Source organism: Perca flavescens, chromosome 13 (assembly GCF_004354835.1).
Source record: "Perca flavescens isolate YP-PL-M2 chromosome 13, PFLA_1.0, whole genome shotgun sequence".
Lineage (NCBI taxonomy): Eukaryota > Metazoa > Chordata > Actinopteri > Perciformes > Percidae > Perca > Perca flavescens.
The window spans coordinates 26,296,953-26,321,530 of NC_041343.1; the positions used below are offsets into that span (position 1 = coordinate 26,296,953).

Here is a 24,578-nt window from a genome sequence, read left to right on the forward strand (position 1 = left end):
ATTATTATATTACATAATATTATTACTCTTTGTGTCCCCAAAAATATTATTACAGTGATTTGTTGTCAAGGAAAATGTGTTTCCCTATTAGATATCATGATGATAACTGTTCGCAAAACTGTGTATGACATAATTAATGTGCACAGCAGGCAGCAGCAGATTCTGGCAGTGTTCTGGTCAGAGATCAGGGAGGAGTGTGTGTTTGGGTGTTGGTGGTGGAGGAGTGACTGATTGAGTCTGCTACTGCTGACAGACTGATTACATTCAGAGAGGTGAACAGTGAGCACTAATGTACCAGCATACCAGGGAGAGAGAGGGAGAGACGGGGTGCGCCAGACCATCCCCCCCCCCTCCTGCATCAAGGAGGAGGGCTATCCCAGCTTCCCATCCTCCCAGCATCGTGATCACCTCTCTGCAGTATCTCCTCCTGCTGCCAGCCAACACAGGCTCGGCCATGACATACGACACTTGCAGTGAAAGTCACTTTTCTCTGCTTACAAGTCAGCTGGGCTTGATTTTTCCACTTAAATTCCTGTTACCACATGATCTCCTATACATTTGAATATCATTATTGCCCAGTTACCTGCTATGAGCTCACTCCGATTTGTTTGTGTGAGGGAGAACAGCTCTTATTAACAAATAACAAGTTATAAACTATTTTATTTTGCTTTAGGTTTACCATAAAACATAAGGCTGCTGTGCACTCATTTTTGGAGTCACATTCAAATAACAATAATGCACTGATTTTTCTTTTGGTACAATCAAGTGGGAAATAGTTTTTTCTCTTGCTAATGAACAATAATGACAGATAGGATGAGACTATTAGGTTTCGACAATCTATCTTTAGGAATCTTACTTGAAGTGTACTAAGGTTGAGGGACCCCCAGATCGAGAAACAGTTGGGCCCTGTTGTAATAAGAATCAAGTTATCTATATTGGATAATTACTGATGTTATTTTAGTAAAGGTAGTAAACTGTCAAACTTCAAATCAGTTATTAAAGTTCCCTGACTATTTATAGTGATTTTAGATGCTGTTGAACCCCTATAAGACCTGCTGGGAGTCTAAAGACTCAACTTTCTGGCAAGTAGTCTAAATTAAAGCTTACACATAAACTAGTAATGTGCATTCAGTTCCCTCTTAGTGCCCTGCAGAGCAATACACTTCCTGAAATTATTAATTTATTACTCCTCATGCAGTGGTAAACAGGCTCTACAGCATCAGACAGAGGCAGAAAAGGCATCCAAAACATGACCCAAAACACAAACTAAGTCAGTGTTGGATTTCACCAAAACAACAAACCTTTCAAAGCCTGGAGCCTTTATTGACCGATATTATGCCTACTGTTTAGTCAGAGTTATACTTTGTTTAATGTTACCAAACTATGAGTTTGAAGATATAACTGATCCTGCCCCACTAATGTTATCAGATATGGCTACCATAAATATTTATAGGAATTGTGTTTTTTTTTCTTCTTTGCTGTGCATTGTAATAATGAGAATAAGATCAAAATGTGATATAAGCGAGTGAAAGCCCCACATTTGCCCATGTAGCCTATTCTATTGAATATGAAAACAAAGCTCAGCAGCATACGAGCAGAAACAGCACAGCGGGAACAGCAGCTCTAATATCAGATATATGCCGCAATTTTTGCGCAAAGTAAAAACGTATAGTCCATTTCACACCGGTAATATGCGGTGGTTTGATAAATATTGCCTCTCACCCCCACCCTCCCTCTCACCACACGTTATCGACTCAGCAACCCCAGTCAGTGTGGTCATATAAGGCCATTTCAGACGGCTACGGTAAGTAAGTAATAGGATCTCGGATCTCCTGAGATTTCACAAGCCGCTTTGTGCGGCTCGCAGACCGCCGCCTCTCCATCTCCAGCAGGCTTCCAAAGCACCTGCCTGCCCGGGGAACAGTAGGCTATGGACCAGTTTCACGGCACGGTTACCTGAAGTGAGGCCTCTCCCGTGGCAACGTGGTTCACTTTCGGGTCCTCCTCCGGGGGTCCAGCCGGTCCGGCTCTCACTCTCCTGGGGCTGCTGGGGTTCCTCACCACGCTCTCTCTCTCTCTCTCTCTCTCTCTCTCTCTCTCTCTCTCTCTCTCTCTCTCTCTCTCTCTCTCTCTCTCTGGTCCGTTGGTAGAGCTCCTCTCTCTCCTCCCTCTCCTCCCCTCTCCTCACCCGAGCAGCTTCAAGCCGCCGCGGAGGAGACGGCACAAAAACAGGAAGTTCTGTTCTCCTGATATAAAAATAAAACAACGTAAAAAAATAATAATAAAAAACAAAAGATTAACGTATCATTATAACTGAACAGGCCAATGGAGATAGCTTCTGTAGCCATCTCTGTTTGAGTTTTCCATCCCCGACTTTACACCTTTGGTTTACTTTTTGCAGTTTTTTTGTACAGGTGTAGTTTTTTTGCAAAAATCTCCAAAACCCGATATGCTAGGCTAGGCTATAGACTATATGTTATTCTGGCAGACTGGTACCAAACTGCAAACAAAGATAGACCAAAAACAGAGCTATAAAGAAAGTGAAAAAGTGACTTACATTTGCAGAATTTGCAAGAAACACAACTCCAAACGAATGATAATGTTATTCTGCTGGATGAGTAAATTAATAGGACATTTTGCTAACAAGTTTGTCGTATCAACTTAAAAAGCTGACTGTGTGAGTGTTGTTTAAATTAAATAAGAAAGGTGTACAATGGACATCATAATTCAGTCAATATGCTATGGCTTATGATTTGGTGTGGAGATGCCGGGTTTTGTCCCACTTTTTGGCGAACAAACGCCTCACTAAGTTTAGTTTTACTTTGAAGGTGTGAACAGGAAGTGTAATATTTCCTATGCAAGTAAATCATATTGGTCCTCAGTCAGGAGGGATGCAGGCAGGGGGACGCTGCAGATTGAGCATGCGCCCAGCGAACAGGCCTGCTGTAATCCCCTTTGTCACAAATAAGAGGATGCAATATACTGTAATCAAGAAAAAAAACTATTCACCTTATAAGAGCTTTCCAGTTTCAACGCTGCCTATATATCTAACACCTGAAAAACAGAGTTTTAATTTATATTTCTGTTTGACAAATAAACAATAAAGGCAGATGCTTTTGGAAATGGGACAAGAAACACTGTGGTTAAATATTACATAAAATAATTTGATGTTATATTACCTTATAAATCGTTAACCTGTATCCTACTATAAGGTAGGCTATACATGTTTATCAAAAGGCAAACGTGGTAGTAGAGTAGAAGTATAAATTATAAAATGAAAAGCAAATTTTACTTGAGTACCCCCATCAGTCACATAGGCTAGATGGTTACCTGATGGTGTAAAGCTCTGTGTATATGTGACATTTAGGCTAAAAGAACTTATTTTGATGAATATTTAAATGAATTACCAGTCAACGGACAGTAAATCAGTTTTGAATAGTAATCTTTCTTCAATATGATAAGACCCCAATAATATCAGCAGTTCTAGAATCATTTGAATTAACTCAATTGACTCAATGCAGACGGTTAGACAAATTATATATACATATATATCTGCGTTTTTGTTTAGGATTGAAGCTACTGATGAAGCTGTTATTTAGTGCCAATATTCACAAGGCTTATCTTCATATATAACCTTTGTTAGCTTTTAGCAATACAAATATACCAATATATTTACATATACATTTGTGAGATCCAAACAAAATGTTGCACTTGATTGGTTTCAGACTTCCCATTAATAGTCAATTAAACATTGAACTTTAATACTTTAATACAAATGCAATATATCAAACTGCATCACATCAATCATGTAAGAGGGGACACACAACTGAATGGTGTTTTATAGCAGGTCAGTACAAAATGGGCAAATGGGAATCTGTGTAATGATATTGTTCATCTACAAATGAATCCTTTAAAAAGTCCTGACATAAAATCTATATCCCTAGCTTTCTTACTACCTCAACAAGTCAATTGGGGAGCATGAGTCTCAAACATACAGCTAAAACACCAGTTAAGAAACCCGCAAGGCAAATTTCTTCTCTGTGCAAACTTACTTTCCCAGTGGCATTAATCAATACACGAATACAAAATGAGCAGCTTTAAAAGAACAAGGACAGACAGTAGGAGAAATCAGATTTAGTTGAACTTTCACTTTAAGGTGATGCGTTCATTCACACTTGCTATCCATTACTTCGTCAAAGCAAAGGTGTGCTGCAGCATTGCTCTGGTGCCATCTACTGGTCAGCCACCGTTAAAAGCTCCTCGTCTACATGAAGGGAAGTAGAGCTGCAAAGATTCCTCGATTAGCTGTCAACTATTAAATTAATCGCAAACTATTTGATTGAATAATTGGTTTGCGTCTTCTTTTTATATCTTTAAAAAAAGTAAAAAAATCTTTGGTTTCAGCTTCTTAAATAGGAATATTTTCTCGTTTTTCACTCCTCTACAGTATGACAGTAAACGGAATATCTTTGAGTTGTGGACAAAACAACGTCATCTTGGGCTTTGGGAAACACTGATCGACATTTTATAGACCAAATAAATAATCAATTAATCAACAAAATAATCGACAATGAAAATAATCGTTTATCTTGTACTGTATATAAACTTGTATATCGTTTATCTTAAACGTATATACATAACTTATATACATATACATATAAGTTTCTATAATAAACTTATTTTTAATAAAGATGTACTGCTTCTCTATGGAACATGACAACATAACTTTAAGTGAATTATTCCTTTTAAGGCCATCTCAACTGGCAGTCATGCGGCATGGCTGTAGTCTATAGACAGCAATGCTGGTTGGTCCGGACTGAAATACTGTACATGCACATATGCAGATACAGTGAGTATGTGCATGTATATACTATAGTACAATGCTGTAGATTGTGTTATTATTGCCAAAGAAGTCAAGATGGTCAGATATTTTCCAGAAAACTGCATTGAGGGAGTATGTTAGTCTCTGAGAGTAACCACCGATGTGGTTACTGTTCACCTCTGAACCTCCTGCTGGTAGAAATAAGGAGTGTTCATTCAATTAATGGGTAAGAAAACAGCAGCAGAGTTGACTGTTTAAATGTAAAATGTAGAAGTGGTTAATTATTGGTAAAAAAAAAAATCATCAATGTGGACAATGATGATTCCTGAAAAATGTGTTTTCTATTGTTCAAAAAGTTACACTGCATCCTTTTAAAGTATGCAGCTCTTTAAGAGTCTATAAGACGACAACATGAAAAGTTGCATTTTAAGAGAAAGGACAGAGGTCGATGGCAGAAAAACAAAAGAAGGTAGCTTCAGCTCAATGCTAAGGTTCAAAGTCCAAGTCAGACTTGGGCATGCATGTCCAAGCCCTTTATCCTGAATACAATGCCTGATAACAAAGCTCTTGGTATACAGATTGATCTTTTGTTTTCGCTCTCGCAAGTTTTGATAATTGACCAAAACAACAAAATTCGGCCTTTGGCATTTCTCTGCAGGATGGCTGCAATCTAGACTTATGAAAAAAAAAGGCAGACAATTTTTAACTCATTCTTTCAGTCATCAAAACTGCCTTTTATAAAATCCATGCTGTTGGATGTTTATTTATCTGCTACACACCTCCGATTTGTCTGACTGTTGTCTCCTCAGAATGGTTGTCCACCTTGGCTAGTTTTTGTACTTTTTGTTTCCCCAATAGCAGAGTCATCTCTGGATCTGTATTTGTCAAACTGCTGCAAAAGTAAAGTTTTGTACTATTTCTTGGCTCTGAAAAAAAGAGAATAAGTGAAATGCTAAACTATTCATTAAAAGTGTAAAACTGGTGGAGGTGCTCTTTAAAAACATTTCTTTAAAGATAAAAACCTAAATTGTAATTATATGCAAACATAAATCAACAGATTATTGGGAATTGTTTGCCCAAGCTAGGATGAATGACAAGCATGCATGTTTTATAATAAGGTGCTGTTTATTTAATCATTTCATTGTTCACATCTCATGGTACACTCTCCTAAAGCTTTCACTTGTAGTATTTACCATTTGTAATACTGACCTCAGCCTCTTCTCCCAGGCTTCCTGCAGAAAAGAGAGCTGATGCAAACATGAGCTGAGCTCAGAGTTCAACCCCCTAGTCCACCTCTGTCTCTGGGTACGTTTTGGTAGAGGGAAATGAATTTCTGGATTATAGCAATATGCTAATTCTTTACCCAGGGACTGAGGCTTGACAGGTTTTGGAGTTGGCTCTCAACGTTGCTGTCTGGTACAGTCCTGCAAACTGTGAAGTGCTTATCTGGCTCTTTATACACACACTGAATGTCCGGATTAAGTGTTTGGTCACTTTAACTACTGCAGAGGGTTACGACAGCATCAGGGCCCTCGTGACAAACCAACCGGCTCGGTTAAAGCAGCGCGAAGAGGGCAGCGTTTTGTTCAAGGTTCAGGTGATCTGGTATTTGACGTGGATTAAAACTGCACTGCAGATATTTTGATATCCAAAGTTCCTCACCTTTTCCTGTCAGCATGCCTTTTAGACTTGCACAAGAGTGTCGTAGTAGCTGCCCAGATGACAGACCACGGGATCAAAAAAAAAGACCATTAACAATTAACAGCCTCATCTGGACAGCAAGGAAACTCCATCAAACAAAAACAGTTATAACCACTTGGTGCAGACTCCCACTGCAACTTTGTTTTCTTTGTACAATTTTCTTCTTTTAAATAGGTCTCAGTCTTAAATTCATGCCTCCCTGCACAAGAATGGATTTTGTTTTGTGTTTAAATAGAGGACGGGGAGCCTGGAAGTATCCTAGTGTCCATCAGGCCTGATCCACTGAAACCAAAGTCAACACGAGTCATTCCGATGTGCTGTGCTATGCCATGTAGATGAAGGTGTTTAAATCGGTCTCATCCCGCTTTATGTACTTGTGATCTATCAGCCACTCGATCTGCTCCTTGATCATCTTCTTCTGTGGTAAAAACATGTTCTTTAGGATCTCCACCAGCTCTGTCTGCAGCTGGGCGTTGTTGATGCGCTTCCTCATCTTCATGATCTGGATTATGGCCTCCTGGAGATTGGAAACACAAAACGGTGTGAAAAATAATAAAGTGCACCGTAAAACAGATGGATTATATTGTAGTTTATACAAACACAGCCACGGGTGTCTCTTGAAACTCCATGAAGGGAAATGGAAGGTAAAAACATTTTTTTCTCAGTAGGTGGTGTTATATAACAGAGGAGAGACCAGTAGTATCTTCACCTGCATGCTGCGAGCTCATATCCATACCTGCGTTCTTAGTATCCTTAGCTGGACGATGCCCTCGTTCTCCTCCTCTCGCATTCGCTCTGTGGTGAGCTGCAGCCGACCTATCAGGTTAATCTTCCCCCTTTTCTGAACCTTTGAGTTTTTTCTGTAAAGTCAAAATGAAAAATCAAATGTCCAGGGTCAATGAACAATACAGTGCTACAGTTTTTGTTTTTTTTATTAAGGTAGAGGTAACTTGATTTACAGTATGTGTAGGTAACTTGTGTATGCGAAAATGCAGAAAAATATTCAAATAACAGCTAAAAATGACTAGTTTATTCTGACTTGTCTCACAGAAGAGCAGATACCAGGATGGTATGGGTATTTCTATTAAATACAAATGAAATGTGTAAACAACAAAGCCACGTGGCACACAGTTTGAAGGTCAGAGAGGAATCCCACAGGCACAAATACTATCTTTTAGCAAGGTCCGACAATGTTGCATGCTCATGCATGGGGTGCAAATATGGCATATGATTTGTTAAACCTGGAAAAATGAATGTGAGAGGACGTTATCTCATGTTGCAAATCACAGCTGGCATGCTGTACATTTGGTGAAAGGGGTCCTAGAACCGAAACTATATTAAACCAAAACAGATAACTTTTCCTTACATGAGAGAAAATTCCTGGTTGACATAGAATAATGTTCCTTCTGCAAAGTCTTTGGGTGAAGACACCACCGGGTCGTACGACAACACCTGCCGCTTGAGTTTGGGAAAAGCCACCAGAGACTGGGAGAGTGAGAAAAGCATGATGGTTCAGAGGGAAGCAGTAAAAAAAACAAAAAAACAAAATCAGAGTAATAAAAAAGAAAAAAAGCTACTTATAAAATGCAATGCTTACAGCACTAAATCTGTCGTTCAGAGATGTGAACTTGCTGATTAATTTGGGACAACTGTGATGGAGCCAAATGACCAGTTTTATCTTCATCATTTGTCTTACAACATCTATCCATTTACCCAGAGAGTGCGTCGCAGCTCGGCGTCCGGCAGCTCCGTAGCTAGCTTGAGGTTTTCAAAGCTGATCCTCTCCCTGGGCCTCTGGTTCCAGGCAAACAGCACAGCCAGCTGGAAGGTGGTCACCTCCAGGTCATACTGGCCCACCTCATTCTTAAAGGTTATCTGGAGGAATGACACATTGTTTAGTGGCTTTCCCAGCTTCTTTCACAGAGAGAGCAAAACATAACCGTTCCCAAAAAGAATACATTGTAAAATGATTGGGATTAAATTCCATTTGAAATGATTTGTTACAATAACCACCCATAAAGAGTTTTATAAAAAAAAATAATGGAAATGGCCCTAGATATTTCAGACCAAGAAACAAAACAAACAATCAGCTAAAAGAGACCAGAAAGTTCTGTCGAGCTGAAGGGAACTGCAGAGTTGGGTGACTGCGAGCGACTCCGTTCACATTACAGTAATTTGATCTATTGTTTAACTAAAAAATATTGGATTTGTTGCTTAAAATGTACTGTAATTTAAGTTTATATCTGCTGCTATACAAATAAACTGTTCTTGGATATACAGCAACCTGAGACAAGGCCTAAAACTGGTTGCATGAAATGAAGAGCTGTTCATCCGTCCCAGGAAATACATGTATCTGCATGGCTGTGTTGCCATGTTAGTGCAAGTCAACAACCTAACCAAGCAATTACAATTAACTTATGTGCGGTGTGTTTGGTTTCACATCTGAATTCACTCACAATGCCGTTGGACATGAGGTGATGCCAGTGAAGCTTCCTGCCACTGTGGTTCTTCTTGTAAAAGTCTTCTACCTCTGGTATCAAATCTTCCAGCTCTGTAGGTAGAGAGACGAAAACCTTCTCGCTGCTCCTCGACCACGCTCCAGCATTCAGGATCTTTATGTTGACCGAGTCAGCTGCAAGGGGAACATACAAAGACATCTTAGTTACTGAATGACAACTGCTTACAGTTAATGTGTCTTAAACTTGGGCAGAAGGAAACAGCTAGCCTGGTAATTAACATATCATATGTAGTTTGTTTAATCTGTACAAAATCCAAAACAAGTGTAAAAAAAGTCACAATTTGGTTGTAAGGGAGGGTTATATGCTGGATTATTTCTTGGCAGGGCACAGGGACTCGACACATTGCACTCGGTCGCCAAAAAATTGTAAAAACACAACTTTTACAAATGAGATATAACAAGTTTGTGACCTTGAGAGGTGTCAGCAAGAGTTTGGTTTAAGTTGGGCTTTTAATTTTTTTGTTCCCCATTGCTTCCAGTCTTTATTAAGCTATGCTAAGCACATCCTGGCTCTAGCTTCATAATAGCACACAGACATGAGAGTGGAATCTCACCTCATTTCCCAAAATGTTGAACTATGCCTTTAAGCAATAACACTAGCTTTAAAAATTCTGTCAAGTTTTGTCAATGACTCAATGACCGTTTTGATTTAAGTAATGTATTAAGTAAAGATACTACCTATTTACTGATTACAGCTGCTCAAAGACTTTATCTCCTGCATCATGAACAGTATATTAAGTGTGTGAGTGAGACCGCTTACCTGGTAAAGCAAGCTTGTTATGTTTATGCATTTCTTTAAAAGATTGGTTGAGGTCCTCTGAAACCTTGATGTCTTGAAACATCCTGGCCAGCTTGTTGACATAGTCAGCTGGCATTCCTACTTCCTGTTAATATACATGACACCACAAGTAGACAGTTTTTAGAGGTGATAAAAGGAAATCTCCTCAAGGAATTACATGTTCTCTTTTGGCTTCACTTAATGTTTCTTCTTTCTTAATATCTTACCCTGAGCCACTCCACCATGTTCTCCTCTATCTCGCTGTCGGCCGAGATGTCTAGGATGAGTCGACGCGTGAGGTGGGCTTTGTGGTAGCGCATGAACACGTCTTTGTTCTGGACATACTTGAGCACCAATAGCTGCAAAGAAAGAGCACACAGATGGTTACTGAAGCAAACGTTAAAAGTCAAGTAAGCCCTTTTGCACGTTGTGCCGCTGCAACTACATGAACCGAAATAGCAGTCTGTGTGCCCAAGATGCCACTTTACGCTGGTTGTTGGTGTTAAGTGACAATTACATTTTATTTTATTATTTTTTATTTTTTTGGATCATCCTGAAAAACATTCAAAACCTGACATTGAATGGGAAAGAATTATAAAACCTGCTCTCGCTACATTCTAGTTAGTAATATAGTCTACAAAACATTCTAGATGACTTATGTTTGGAACGATGCCCAACCAACTTGGCACCTTGTTCCAATGCTAACCACAGGGCTAAAAAAACAATCCAAAAGCAATATGAAGGTTCCCTGAAACATACCACTTCCTTGAGCTTGGCCTCTATCTCCTCAGAGGTGAGCTTCTTGCTCAGCGGGGTCTTCCTCAAGAGCATGTCACAGTAGTTGGCCAGCAGCTCTGGACACTTGGACTCTGGTTGAGTTTTCAGACCAACCCTGTAAACACAGGAGGGGAAAACTAGTGTAGTCAGACATTATCGCCTTCAGCAAATACTGAATTTCACACAGGGAGCATCTCTTACCCTTTCTGTTTCATAGGAAGTTCTAATTTAAATATAGTGGCGTCATTCACAACAGCTTTATATGCCTGCAAAGAGGTTTGGAAAACAGGGCTGCGATCAGTTAAGAGCATCTTCTGACAGCTGTATCCTACAATGACACCGTATTGTTAACAGACAAGTTTGTAAGAGCTCACTTTGTCTCGAGCTGTCAAGAAGCGGGGGTCATCCTGAAAGGCCTGTTTCACCAGTCGGCTGAAGCGGTTAAATAAGGTGAGCAGCTGCTCCACATATTTCTCTGAGTCCTGCAACAAAGAACATAATGAGAAACCAGTCAACGTGATGAGCACCGAAGTTAATTCCTGGCCTTGGAAATAGTAGTTTGACAAATCAAGGTGAAATTAAAAGCTTTTTGCGGAGCTTTTAACTGCATGTCACAATCTTCATTAGCTGATCCGTGAGGTGCGGTTGAAAGCTCCACAAAAAGCTAGTGAGGGGACCTTGAGTTAACTAGCCTGGGAAAACCCTGGCGAACTTCCGGCAAATTTGAGATTTGCTCTGCAAGTCCATCTGGCCAAGAGCCCATTCAAGCCCATTTCTAATGTTTCCAAATCGAGGCACCAATCACAACCGTTGAGGCGGGCTTTACACGATGACGATAGCGCAGCGACGGCGAGCAGCTTCTTGTTTACATTCAACATGATGGCTGTCGCTGCTACGTCACCCGGATTGTTGGTCTGATTGGTTGAAGGACTATCCAATTGCGCCCAGATACATTTGAGCGCTGTCCGTTGGTGACGCCCCCTTTGGAAATGAGCTGCAAATGAACCTTGCCCAGACCCACTCTCAGTTACAACTGAGAAGGGTTGTTATTTAGCTGTTATTTCGAGGCCACTGAGGATTTAAAAATCCAAACATTAAAATTACAATTTTAAAGCTCTAATACCCATAAAACTCGTAAAAAAGAAAATGATTTTGATATTATAAATCTGGGGGGAAAAAAGACGTCTGATTGGGCAACTGATTGTAGTGATGACGTGTTCCCATATGTCAGCAATAACGTTGGTGAGAACAATGTTATCAGAAAGGATGACCAAAACCCAAGTTGTAATAAACTGGAATCATCCTTTAACATCAAGACTCAACTTGCATTTAGCGGGTGTTAATTTCTCACCCAAATCATTATGTGTGTGTGTGTGTGTGCGACACTCACAGAGGTGATCGTCTCTGCTGTGGCCACCATATCAGCCAGGCCAGCGCTCATAATGTGCTCCTCCAGGTCCTTCAGCATGGGCTCGATGCCGCTGGGTACTTTGTCCATAAGAGAGAACATCAGATGCAGCTCTGTGATGAAGGAAAAGGAACGTTATCACTTAAGGAAGTGTAAGCAGCACTTGATCTGACATATTGAATACTAAGTTTTTATTTGGCAGCTGCATTATAAAACTAGCAGAAGATGAGCAACTTTAAAATCCATTACTGTGCACGCCCTTTGTCCAATTGTTCAATCAAACTGCATGAGCAGACCTGAACACAAACACATACAAATGTATTAAAAACATAATGATGGGTGGTTTATGCAGCCCAAAAAGCGAGCACAAGACTCAACAATAAAAATGTTCTCTCCGAAAATGATTTATTATGGTACTTTACATTTAAATCAGGACAAATGTATGGAACAAAAATGCTGCATATGCTCATTTTAGGCACCTGTCACCTGCAAATTTTAGTATGTATGTATTTTATTTAAGTTTTTAGACACCATTTCATAACTATGGCTGGTTGTGTCAAATTAAATCAGTGTTTTGTAGAAAAACACGGTTATATTTCTCAAAGTAATTTGTGGAGAGAAGATTGCAAAACATGCACATATATACTGGAAATGTTAAAGTGCTCATATTATGCTTTTTGGCTTTTTCCCTTTCCTTTATTGTGTTATATATCTTTTTTGTGCACATTATCGGTTTACAAAGTGAAAAAGCCCAAAGTCCACCTCAAAGGGACTTACCATCTCCAACAGAAAACACTGTTCACCAACTGCTCCAAACAGCTCTAATGTAGTCCAGCCTTTACTTCAGAGACAGACGTGGTCACTTTGTAACACACGTTATAATGCTCACCTAGCTGCTAGCGTGGAACTCCCTCATAATGGCTAGTAGTCCTTACCTAGCTACTGTGCATGTTCGACTCCCAACAAAGATGGAACAAAAGTGAGATGTCTCACTCTGTAGCTAAAACAGAGAGCTCAACACACAGGGTGAAAAGAGGAGCTGCAGCAATGTGCAGTACAACAAAAATATGGTGTTTTTTGAAAATTAAACCATGTAAACCTATTCTGGTACAACCTCTAAATACAATTGTGAACCTGAAATTAGCATAATATGAGCACTTTAATGTCCTGTCCTAACCTAGGTCCATTTTGGAGGGAAATATCTGAATTACTTTTATAGGTATTAAGTTTCCAGCTATAGAATCATAAAGTTGCAAAAACATTTTATAGGTATTAAGTTTCCAGCTATATAATCATTAAGTTGCAAAAACATTTTATAATAATAATTAAACAACACTCAGTGACTTAAAAGCCATTCAGCAGCAAAACCAAATTCTGGTTTGCTTACTCTAAATGCATCGTCGATAACATCTTCAGGACTACAACAACTTTAGCCTGTGTTTGTTCCCTTTTTGGCAAATTGGCAAAATTAAAAGTGTGCCGAATTAGAAACTAGCAGTTCCTACAATCACTGGATTACTAGGATACTAAATAAAAGATAAAAACGTGATGATTTTAAGGCAGGTTCTGGAGTTATAAAGCGGATTTACGTTAGTCCCATTGAGTGATTAGCAAGGTCGGTTCACCTTAAGCATGGACACTCCCTGACTGCACTCAGTCTATCATCACACAATGATTTAAGAGGAGTGGTGGCAACAACACGGATGTTCTACAAATGCTGGACAAGAAGGTTTGTTCAGGGCTATTTCCTGGTGCAAACCTGAGCTGGCTGAGCCTTTGGTGGGAGCAGTCCGGCCGTACTCACTCTCTGTCTCATTTCGTTTGATCATGCCTGGACACTCGGCTAAGATGGTCTCCTTGAATGACGTAACCAGTGCATTGACGCAACACTCCATTAACTAGGAAGATAAACAGAAGGAGAACAATTCAGTAGAACTATGTAAGAGATGTACAATTCATATATACAACAAAACATAACATTTTGGGAAACACGCCTAATCATTTTGTTTCAGAGTGACATGAGAAGATCAATACAAATCTCGTCTAATTTGTTTCATCTGTACACAATTTGTAGTTTTAGGGGGAGTTCCGTCCTGTAACTATTCCTTGAAGAACAACAGTTAATCCTTTGACCCAGCACTTCTGTGCAGAATCTTCTGCTTAAGATGCGCAGGTTATATAGCGGGTTGCCAGATACAGTCTGTGAGTATTAGACAAATGTTCTTAATACACAGACCTAGGACTGCAACTAACCATTATTTTCATTGTCGATTATTTTGTTGATTATTTTCTCGATTAGTTGTTTAGTATAAAATGATGACATAGGTCAGTGTTTCCAAAAGCCCAATACGACGTCCTCAAATGTCTTGTTTTGTCCACAACTCAAAGATGTTAAGTTTACTGTCACAAAGGAGTAAAGAAACTAGAAAATATTCTCATTTCAGAGTGGGATGCACCGATGTGAAATTCTGAGCCAATACAGATGTTTAAAAAATAACAAATGTTTTTTATTGTTGTTTATTTTTTTATTTATTACCCCTTTTTTGCCAGGGAAACAAAGAAATCCTCATTATAAAAAAAGCTTAATAGAACTGTTTTAAAGTCATTCCTTCATTACAAAACGACCTTTAATATATCCGAAAAATAACTGCTTCAAAAGCCATCTTAACCTTTTAACGCAACATTTAGCTAACTTTTCCCAAAACATTAAACTATTCTTTTAATGAAAATACAAGTTGTTATTAGAGTATTATTATTAGAGTAGTAATGTGTACATCTAAAAAGCTTAAAAAAAAAATGTTTTAAAAATGCTTTAGGTTACATTTATAAAAGGGCAAACCCAAACAATGGAGTTTCACTTTGGAAAAAACAGTGGAAAACATTGTGATTTTCTAACTTAACTGTAGAATTGTCAGCAAAATAAGTATAAAATAATAATACACCTCTCTCATGTGTAATACTCACTGCTTGTACAGAGTTACAGTCACGTCTGGTCTCCAGGTATCGCAGTGCACGTTTCTCCTCTTCCCTCAGCTTCAAATCAGCCTGGTGAAAATACACACCAGTGCATGCACATTTATTTATTAAGATAAGATAGATTTGGTAAGAGACTTAAGGGGAATTGACATAAGGTCTCAATTATGCTTCATTCACCATTGCATTGCCGGTCTCCACTGTATGTCATTTATTGTGAAATTCAAATAAAAAGAGTTGAAAAAAAAAAAAAAAAAAAAGATAAGATAGATTTTATTGTCTTGGACACATACACAAACAGTATCTGCTGTTTAGAAAAAACTCTTCCACACGCACATAAATCTTACATACACACAAACACACAAAACTCTTCCACACACACAAAACTCTTCTCTCACACACACACACACACACACACACACACACACACACACACACACACACACACACACACACACACACACACACACACACACACACACACACACACACACACACACACACACACACACACACTCTCTCACACACACACAAAAACTCTCACACACACACACACACACACAACACACACACACACACACAAACTCTCACACACACACACACACACACACACACACACACACACACACACACACACACACACACACACACACACACACACACACACACACACACACACACACACTTCATTTACATAAAATACTCAACAGCATCTCTCAGAAAAACCTGATAATAGACATTTACATCATATGTCAAACAGACAATATACAGTGTCTATTTCTGAAGCATTTCATTCGGTGTGCATGAAACCCCAGAGGAGAGCAAAGTACTCCGAGTACATCTCTACCACAAAATACAAATAAAAAACTAATTTTAATAGTTATTTTAATTCCCTGTAAATCCAACTATTAGCACATTAGCGATCAACAAAGGACTTTGAGAGTTAATAGTATGCAAGATTTTAAACTCAACGTCTGTCTTACCAGTGTACTTTATTTTGTCTTGCCCAAGTAGTTCAGGGGATAGAAAACCATTAATGACTTGCAGTGAAATATTTAAAGCAGAAAAAGAATCTTAAAAGGATGTAAAAACACAACAACATTGTGATTCCAACACATACAATGCTTGGACACACATAAATGTGCATGAAACCGATCGTGTGCCAACAATGAATCTAGAATCCCTCCTCAAGGAAGAACATTTTTAAATTCATACAAAAATATTCTTTTTAACAGGGTCAAATGTGTTAGCAAAAGATCCTGGAGAAGAACAGGCCCTTGAAGTAACAGTGCCAAATCTGTGACTAAACATTTTTGACCCATGCTGTTCTTTATAGACACAATGCTTCAGTTTTGTGTGAGTAAGAGAGATAATGTGAATAAGACAAGCATGAGATCAGCCACAGCAGCGGATCACTGACTGTTTTTTCTTGTGATTCCTCCAACATGTCTTTTTGCCAAGATCCTCAAAACAGGGAATAGGAGTCTCTGCTTTGTGAAATGCAATTGTAGGACAGCGGCTATTATCTTTGTTACGAAGAGAACCGGAGGTTGTTTTCATTTCTCAGTGTGAGCAGAGAGGATGCTGGGAGTGGCAAATAGAAACTCCAATCTGGTTGGGAGCGGTTTGAACAGGGAGCAGGACTTGCTGCCATTTCAGCATTTCAAACCTTTCACATTATCAACTGACTGGCAGTAGTCAATTCAATTTTATTTATACTGTGAAATCATAACAGAAGTTATCTCAGGACACTTTCCAGATAGAGTGCTGTAGGTCTAGACCAAACGCTATGAGTTACAGAGCCCCAGTAATTCCCCACAGAGCAATTGCACTAGTGCAGCGGCGGCAAGGAAAAACTAGATAATTATCATAAAAATGTCTTTAAGTCTCTCTTCTTTTTTCGGAATAGATTGGCAAGAGAAGACCATTAAATCAACAAAAAACATGCATCAGTTAAAGTCCATGACTGACGAGAAACGGAAACAAAACTAAATCTGCAAATACATTCATGTCTTGTACTTACATATTTCATGTAGTTTTGGACCCCATTTTGCTGGAGGTAGGCGGGCGCCTGTGTTCTGTAGAACCTCTCAGTAGAATCCATATATGCCTTTTCAAAGTTGTCCCTGTAGATCTGCAGCTTGTCGTCCGGGTTGGAGCACAGGTTCACTGCTCAGAGACAAAACCCAGTGCCATCATACAAGGGACATGGAGAAGGTCAGGCAGGTGGGTCTAATCTTATGGCCCTGACACACCGACCCATAATCGGCCGTCGGACAGTCTGGCGAGGTCAGTGACTCGAGTCTGTTTGGTGTGTTCCGTGCCGTCGTCAGTCGTAGGGGCCGTCGGCCTTCATTTTGGCTGACCTGACTTCCTGGGTGGAGTGCCGCAAAATGACGAGTGGGATGAGCTAATGGGATGACTAAGCCTCTCAAAATCTGACGAAAATCTTTTAAAATGACCTTTGCCGATCTGAAATGAAGACAGATTCAGCAACTATATGGCCTATTTCTCTCAATGTTTTCAGAAACACGTTTCGGTGAGCTATCTTCGTAAAATGGTCGGCCGTCGGGTTGGTGTGTCAGGGGCTTTAGAGTTAAACATACAATGTTTAAGAGACCTAAGCTATAAGTAGGAAATAATACATCACAACCACACATCTGACGGAGGTGCTACAACTTGACAATAGTTGCTTAAAAAGGTACTCGGAGGAGTTTTTGACCACTACTAGCGCTACTGAGCAACGTTTTTATGAGTGGGCCTGTTTTCCTTGTGAATGCTTATTAAAAGAAAAACACTTATTGCTGGAAATTCATACCCATGTTCTAATCCTTACATAAGAATATAGAGCAGTTTTGATGGTGCCTCATCTTATAATGCTCATTGACATGTTTTACTGTATTGGTTACACAGTGAATATTGCACTTTAGCTAAACTGAAAAAATAATAATGGCAAATAGAATCATAATCGCAATATCTAACAGAAAAATCGCAATTACATTTTTTTCCCCAAATTGTTCAGCCCTAGTGGCAACAGTAGGAAACAGTAACACACCAACAAAGGTAAAGGAGAAGAAGCTAGCTCAAAAACAAAGTATTTAAAATAGAGCTGAATGATTAATCTCATTGAAACAGACATTGCAATGTTAAAGAACTACATTTTCAAATCGCTAAAGCCGATGGAAGCGATTAAAAAATGTTTTTGCTACACAATCTAAACAACTCCAGATACAAAAGGTGACCCGTATTACTGTGTTTCTCACCGTAGGACTCTCTTACTCCGATGACCAGCTGGGAGTCAAAGGCCTCTCCCAGCCTCTCAGCGTGGACGAGCTTCATGGCACTATCTTGTAGCCTGTTTTTAATGTTGGAGAAGATGGACTCGTTCCATGTGTCCAGCATCAGCTAAAGGGACAGAGACACAGGATATGATGACAGTGTACATGCACAACATTCTTATTTTGGTTACACTGCAAAAAAATAAAATAAAAATCAGGTTTACTTGTAGTTTGCTCCTGCTCTTCCTCACCTTGCGGACGATGCTGTCCTCCACGTTGGACTTCTTGTTGCTTCCTTGCTTGCCCATCAGAGTGATCTCCAGCTGACAAAAAGGCTTGGGCAGGATGTCACACTGTGTGAAGAACTTCCTCCACTCCACGATGTAGGCCTTCAGCAACGCTGTGTCGTCCTGGTGACTCAACACCCGCTTTGAAAGAGTGAGAAACACAAGTATATAATTTACATATTGACCGATATTAAGCAAGAAGACCAGTTTATTATGGTGACAAGTTGAAAGCCACACTGTTAAACCAGCAACAGCATCAGTTAACTTTTTTGCTTTGTAAAAACACAGCCAAATATCCCATTATGCTTGTAATCTTACTGCTTGTGCTTGTTTGATAAAATCTAGGATGTCCTCTTTGAGGGCTTGGTGGATCTTAGCTGGACCTTTGTCATCCCACAGGCACACAGCATGGACGTCTCTGTAGAAACAAAGAGTGGAAACAATGTTGGAGGAATTATCCAATTTTGCATTCAAGATCAATGCCTAAGATGAAAGGAGATGCATTACGGTAAACTTACGAGAACAGGTCAAACCACTGCTGTTTGGTGACGGACTCCTGCCGTAGCAGCTTCAGAACTATGGGACGCATCAGGTCCCATTTGTCTTCAAATTGAAGGGAGCCTTTGTTCTGGAAACATACAGGAGCTACATGATTCAAACGGTTCATGAGCATTGAAAAATTACATATAGGGTAATTACAATTTAACTTCACAAACTTCTTTTAAAGATCTGGACATTTTTTGTTTGTTAAGAAGTGGACAAACCAAAGTGTCACTTAAAAAAAAACAATCAAAAAGGGATAAAAACTGTAGTCTATATCTACGATGTTCCACTTCCGGGATTGCTCCGTTGCCGATGGAAATTCCGCTGGATTTCACTCATTCTCATTCCTTGGGCTTTCTTTGTGTTGACATTTTAAACTCCGGTGGATTTACAGTTGAAACCAGATATTTACATACACTTCAGTCATACATTAAATCAGAGTAAACTTTTTCGGTTTTAGATCAATAAATATTAATGTTTTTTGGTGTAAAATGTGCGAATCAATCCCAGGACAACAGCAAAAGACCTTGTAAAGATGCTAGCTGAAACTGGTAAGACAGTGTCGTTATCCACAGTAAACGAGTCCTGTACCACCATGAGCTAAAAGGTTACTCTGGGAGAAGAAAGCCATTACTTCAAAACCACCATAAAAAAGCCAGACTACAGTTTGCAACTGCACATGGGGACAAAAATCTAATTTCTGGACACGTGTCCTGTGGTCTGACGAAACAAAAATTGAACTGTTCGGCCATAATGACAAACGGTGTATTTGGAGGAAAAAGGGCGAAGCTTTGAAGCCTCAGAACACCATCCCAACTGTGAAGTATGGGGGTGGTAGTGTAATGTTGTGGGGCTGCTTTGCTGCAGAAGTGACTGGTGCACTTCACAAAATAGATTGCATCATGAGAAAAGAAAATTTTGTGTATATATTGAAGCAACATCTGAAGACATCAGCCAGGAAGTTACAGCTTGGGTGCAAATGAGTCTTCCAAATGGATAATGACCCCAAGCATACCTCCAAATTAGTTACAAAGTGGCTTAAGGACAACAAAGTCAAGGTATTGGAGTGGCCATCACAAAGCCCTGATCTCAATCCCATAGAAAATGTGTGGGTGGCACTGAAAAGGCGAGTGCGAGCAAGAAGGCCTACAAACCTGATCCAGTTACACCAGTTCTGTCAAGAGGAGTGGGCCAAAATTCCAGCAAACTATTGTAGAAAGCTTGTGGAAGGATACCCAAAACGTTTGGCCCAAGTGAAACAGTAAGGATCAGGCTCCAAAAACTTTGGATCCTACAGTACATTTCCCATAGTTAGCCTCAGCGGTTGTCCTCACTGGCTGAGTGGTAACCCCCTCTTGTCACAAGTAAACTGACATTTATATATTTATATTATTTTAGGGTATCAGCTGTGGAGTAATAGATAATTGGTCGAATCTAAGGCTATGTTTAGACGGAAACAATCTGAAGACACACACACACACACACACACACACACACACACACACACACACACACACACACACACACACACACACACACACACACACACACACACACACACACACACACACACACACACACACACACACACACACACACACACACACACACGCCTAAACGAAGGGCACATCTGATCAAATATTTTGTCGTTTTCACCCGCGGGCGTATTTGTGTAAACAGGGCCTAAAACATGTTCTACCATATCTGAACATTAACCAGAGGAATATGACAGTTAAAGTGATAACATTTTTGAAGGGTGTGTCACCACAGAACACCACAGGAAATCCTTTATTCCTGTGGCACTGGCAATCAAACTTCACAACTCATCTAGAGAGATGGACAGCAGAGACATGGGGTGCAGCGATGGCTTCAGCCTCCTTTTAGCTCTGTTTGGATTGCAACTTATCATCAACCACTTTGATTTTCTATGACCCTCACTGTGAAAGGTTTACTTTTTGACACGTTTATATTTTGAAAAGCACCTTACTGTTAACCTGATTACAGCATTTCCGGCATTGTGTACATTTAGTTTTTGCAACTGTTAATTTTTATTGTTTATATTTTGTTTTATTTGCACTCTTTCCCACTTATACTCTTCCAGAGTCAGGAAATGAGCAGGAGGCATCACTACAGACCCATCACACCCTGGACACAACCGGTTTCAGCTTCTTCCCTCTGGTAGGCGCCACAGAACACTGTTTGCCAAAACAACCAGACACAACAACCATTTCTTTACAAAGTCATTACTATCATGTACACTTAACACCAGCACATAGTTTCAGGATCAGTCCCTGTGAAATAACCTTGTAACAACAAGCATCCATCCACCTTTCCTTAAATTATATTTGTATAGTGTTGAACACATAATGTAAACATGTCTGTCAATGTACTCTGTATATAATCCTATCAACCTACCTCATGAATAAGCAACCTATTATATTAATAATTCTTTATTTATTCTAGCACCATTTGCACTGGCCTATTGTCTTACTTTTTACAATCCTCATAAAGTTAGCAAAATGCAAATGTTTACATGTGTGTATGTATGTACAAGTGTGTATGCATGAGTGTATGTATATATAAACTGTTTTATATATAAACTTCTATCTGTAGTCTACATATAGTAGTCAAATGTTTACCTTGTTCAGCTTTGTTGTCCTTGGTTTAAGCTGTATGCCTATTTCTATTTATGTATGCCTATTTCTGTTCCAAAGTCAAATACCTGTGTTCACACTTACTTACCATTAAAACTGATTCTGATTCTTGTATTAATTTGCAACGATAAATACAGTTTCATCTTATCATGTTGGTACAGATGTGAGATAGTAATTAATAAACTGGGGCTAGCTAATAGAGCAGACAGCATGCATATTTTTGGCATTGTCTGTCTGCCTATACAATACATACATACAGTTATTATTTTCCATGCAAAAGGCTTGTGTTTCGACTGCAATGCCATATTTCTCTACCGATACACAGCTGGCTCTATAGCTATGTCACCTCTTCTGTTCCTCTTGCTTGACAATTGAATTAAGACACAGTGCCATAGGTTCCTATCAAGCTAAACTTAGTTAGCAAGATGGCAGTTAAGGATTAACAGTTCACTCAATGCACAGAAACTGCTGCTACATTTGCTTTTGGCAGCCTTTAGCATGAATGTTAAAGGGATGGTCAGCTGCAGTTTACTGTGCCACTGAATTGACAGCTCATATGAGATTTGTAGCTAGCGTATACACAGATGTTTATATTTTATTTTAGGTTTAGGTTAAGCTAACGATAGGTCTCCCATCCGTCATCAGTCTCTCTGTTTCTCCGTGTCTGCCTATTGGCTTCATATTTAGTTAGCTGTGTTGTAGCTATTCTGTTTAGCTAAATCAGTCACAAGTAGCTAATGTTAGCCAGATGTAACTTAACTGCTCCCAGCTAAAGTCAACACTGACAGCACAGTCGCGTACAGGTGGTGTGTAATGTTCGTTGAGTTTGGAGCTAAACGCCAACATTACACCACGCAAGTGACACGCACTTTACTGGGCGTTAAATAAAAATAATTGAATTGAAGTGGGTCCTACCTTTAGCAAATTAGACGTCGCCATGTTCCCCTCAACTTATCGTCTCGTAAAGTCTCGCGTGAACTACACGCAGCATAAACATTACCGACTCTTAAACAGTAGTAGTCATCATTAATAAATAGCCTAAATAAATAATAGATTCATTTCATTTAACAGTTTAAAATATTGAGTTAATTTGTCCCTTAATTTAGTTATGATTTCATGATTTATTATATTATTATCATAACCAATTTAACAATGGTGGACGAAGTAGGCCTATATTCAAATTATTTTTTAAGTAGGCCTAGGTAAAAGTACCAATATCACATTGTAAAAAAACTTCACAATTTACTTAATAAATTAAGTGTAAGTACAGTATTTATCAGCAAAATATACTTAAAGTACTAAAAGTAAAAGTACTGCAGAATGTCCCATTTCAGAATAATAATATAGGCCTATTATTGGATTATAATTATTGTTGCATTAATATAAGTATCATCACTAATGTTGTCGCTGGAAAAGGCGGAACTATTCCTTATTCTTATTATTAATGTTATAGAACTAATTTGGAGTTTAAGTATATTTTTCTAATAATACTTCTTTACTTTCACTTAGTAAAAGTTTGAATTCAGGATGTACTTGTAATGAAGTATTTTTGGACTATGGTATTTTTTACTTAGGCTAAGTAAAGGATCGGAATACTTCTACTACTACTAATACAATACTACTACTACTACTGAGCAATTAGCACATCCAGTACTACTGTTGCTTTACTGCATAGTCTTTTTTTCCATCGACCACAACCTGTAGACTGCATGCGTATTGGGAGAAAACTGTATTTCAAGGACAGTTATTGTTTCGTACAATCAGCATGAAGTTTGGTATCATTCTTTCTTTGTCTGGTCATCTTGGTCAAATAATTTCTCGCACAAACAAGAAGGATTTCCACCTTCACACAGTTTTGGTAAAAACAAAATATTTCTGAATGAATTTATTCAATTAAAATTTGTTATTAAGCATTATTTGGTTGGTGGAAGAAGTACTTAGATCCTTAGAGGTATCTATATCACAATTTAAACATACTCTGTGACAAATAAAAGTACTGCATTAACAATCTTAAAACATGAAACTAGATGAAATTAAATTGATTTACATTGAAAATAGGCTGGAATATTCTTAAGACATGGTGGATTTGTTCCAAAATAAGTGGTGGGATGTAACTAAGTACATTTACTCAAGTAGCCTGCACTTAATTACAAATTTGAGGTACTTGTACTTTAGTTTAGTATTCCTATTTTATGCTAATTTATACTTCTACTCCACTACATCTCAGAGGTAAATACTGCACTTTTTACTCCACAACATTTGTCTGACAGCTTTAGTGACTTTTCAGATAACAGTTTTTCATTCCCTTCCTGTCCAGTGAAAAACATTTGTCTCCAGACATGTTGATGTTAAATGTTTGTGATAAACTGAAGAATGAAGTGTTCCTTTATGTGTTGAGAAAATTCTCCTACTACTTTCTTATGCTAAATAAAGCCTTAAAAAGCCTCTAGATAAGCTGGAAATTGCATCTTCCCAAAGCTGAAAACAGGGCTGTTTTTTTTGACTCAATGAAAAGTTGACCTTTTAGAGATACGTGGTTCTCACAGGACGGCGACGCTACAAACACATGATGATTTTATTAGAATATGATGCATTGCTGTAGATTAAACTACCCAACAGTATATAAAGGTGTTAAAATTAGCACAACCTTGCTATGCAACACACATTAATGCAGCAGTAATATTAATTCAAAAACATCATATATAATATAAAACATTGACAGGGAACATTTAAATGCACACTGAGTACTTTTAACCTCTTTTTCATACTTTAAGTACATTCTGCTACTTTTACTTAAGTAATAATAATATTTTACTTACTTACTTTTACTTAAGTAAAG

General features: G+C 38.8%; 2 protein-coding genes across 5 annotated transcripts in view; both read right to left on the minus strand.

Annotated features, from left to right (window-relative positions):
• The window catches only part of capn5b (calpain 5b), a 53,272-nt gene extending 51,247 nt beyond the window's left edge, over positions 1 to 2,025 (minus strand). The window contains exon 1 of the mRNA XM_028596148.1: positions 1,957 to 2,025. The gene's annotated coding sequence lies outside the window, so the exon portion shown is untranslated. The remainder of the gene's footprint in view (positions 1 to 1,956) is intronic.
• A 3,918-nt stretch (positions 2,026 to 5,943) lies between these two features.
• cul5b (cullin 5b) lies at positions 5,944 to 22,735 on the minus strand. 4 transcript variants are annotated; one of them, XM_028596117.1, is made up of 19 exons: positions 22,655 to 22,735; positions 19,061 to 19,170; positions 18,861 to 18,960; positions 18,507 to 18,683; positions 18,241 to 18,382; positions 17,001 to 17,146; positions 14,969 to 15,049; positions 13,809 to 13,902; positions 11,987 to 12,117; positions 10,971 to 11,078; positions 10,798 to 10,862; positions 10,579 to 10,711; positions 10,047 to 10,178; positions 9,802 to 9,925; positions 8,980 to 9,155; positions 8,237 to 8,398; positions 7,890 to 8,008; positions 7,260 to 7,383; positions 5,944 to 7,040 (listed from the first exon to the last, which is right to left on the minus strand). In XM_028596117.1, exons 1-19 carry the CDS (start codon positions 22,676 to 22,678, stop codon positions 6,846 to 6,848), a joined length of 2,343 nt encoding a protein of 780 aa, XP_028451918.1. In that variant the 5' UTR covers positions 22,679 to 22,735; the 3' UTR covers positions 5,944 to 6,845. The 4 variants fall into 4 exon arrangements, with proteins under 4 accessions (XP_028451918.1, XP_028451915.1, XP_028451917.1 ...); XM_028596114.1 differs by having other exon boundaries at positions 13,764 to 13,902; XM_028596116.1 differs by having other exon boundaries at positions 18,480 to 18,683.
• Between the last annotated feature and the right edge of the window lie 1,843 nt (positions 22,736 to 24,578).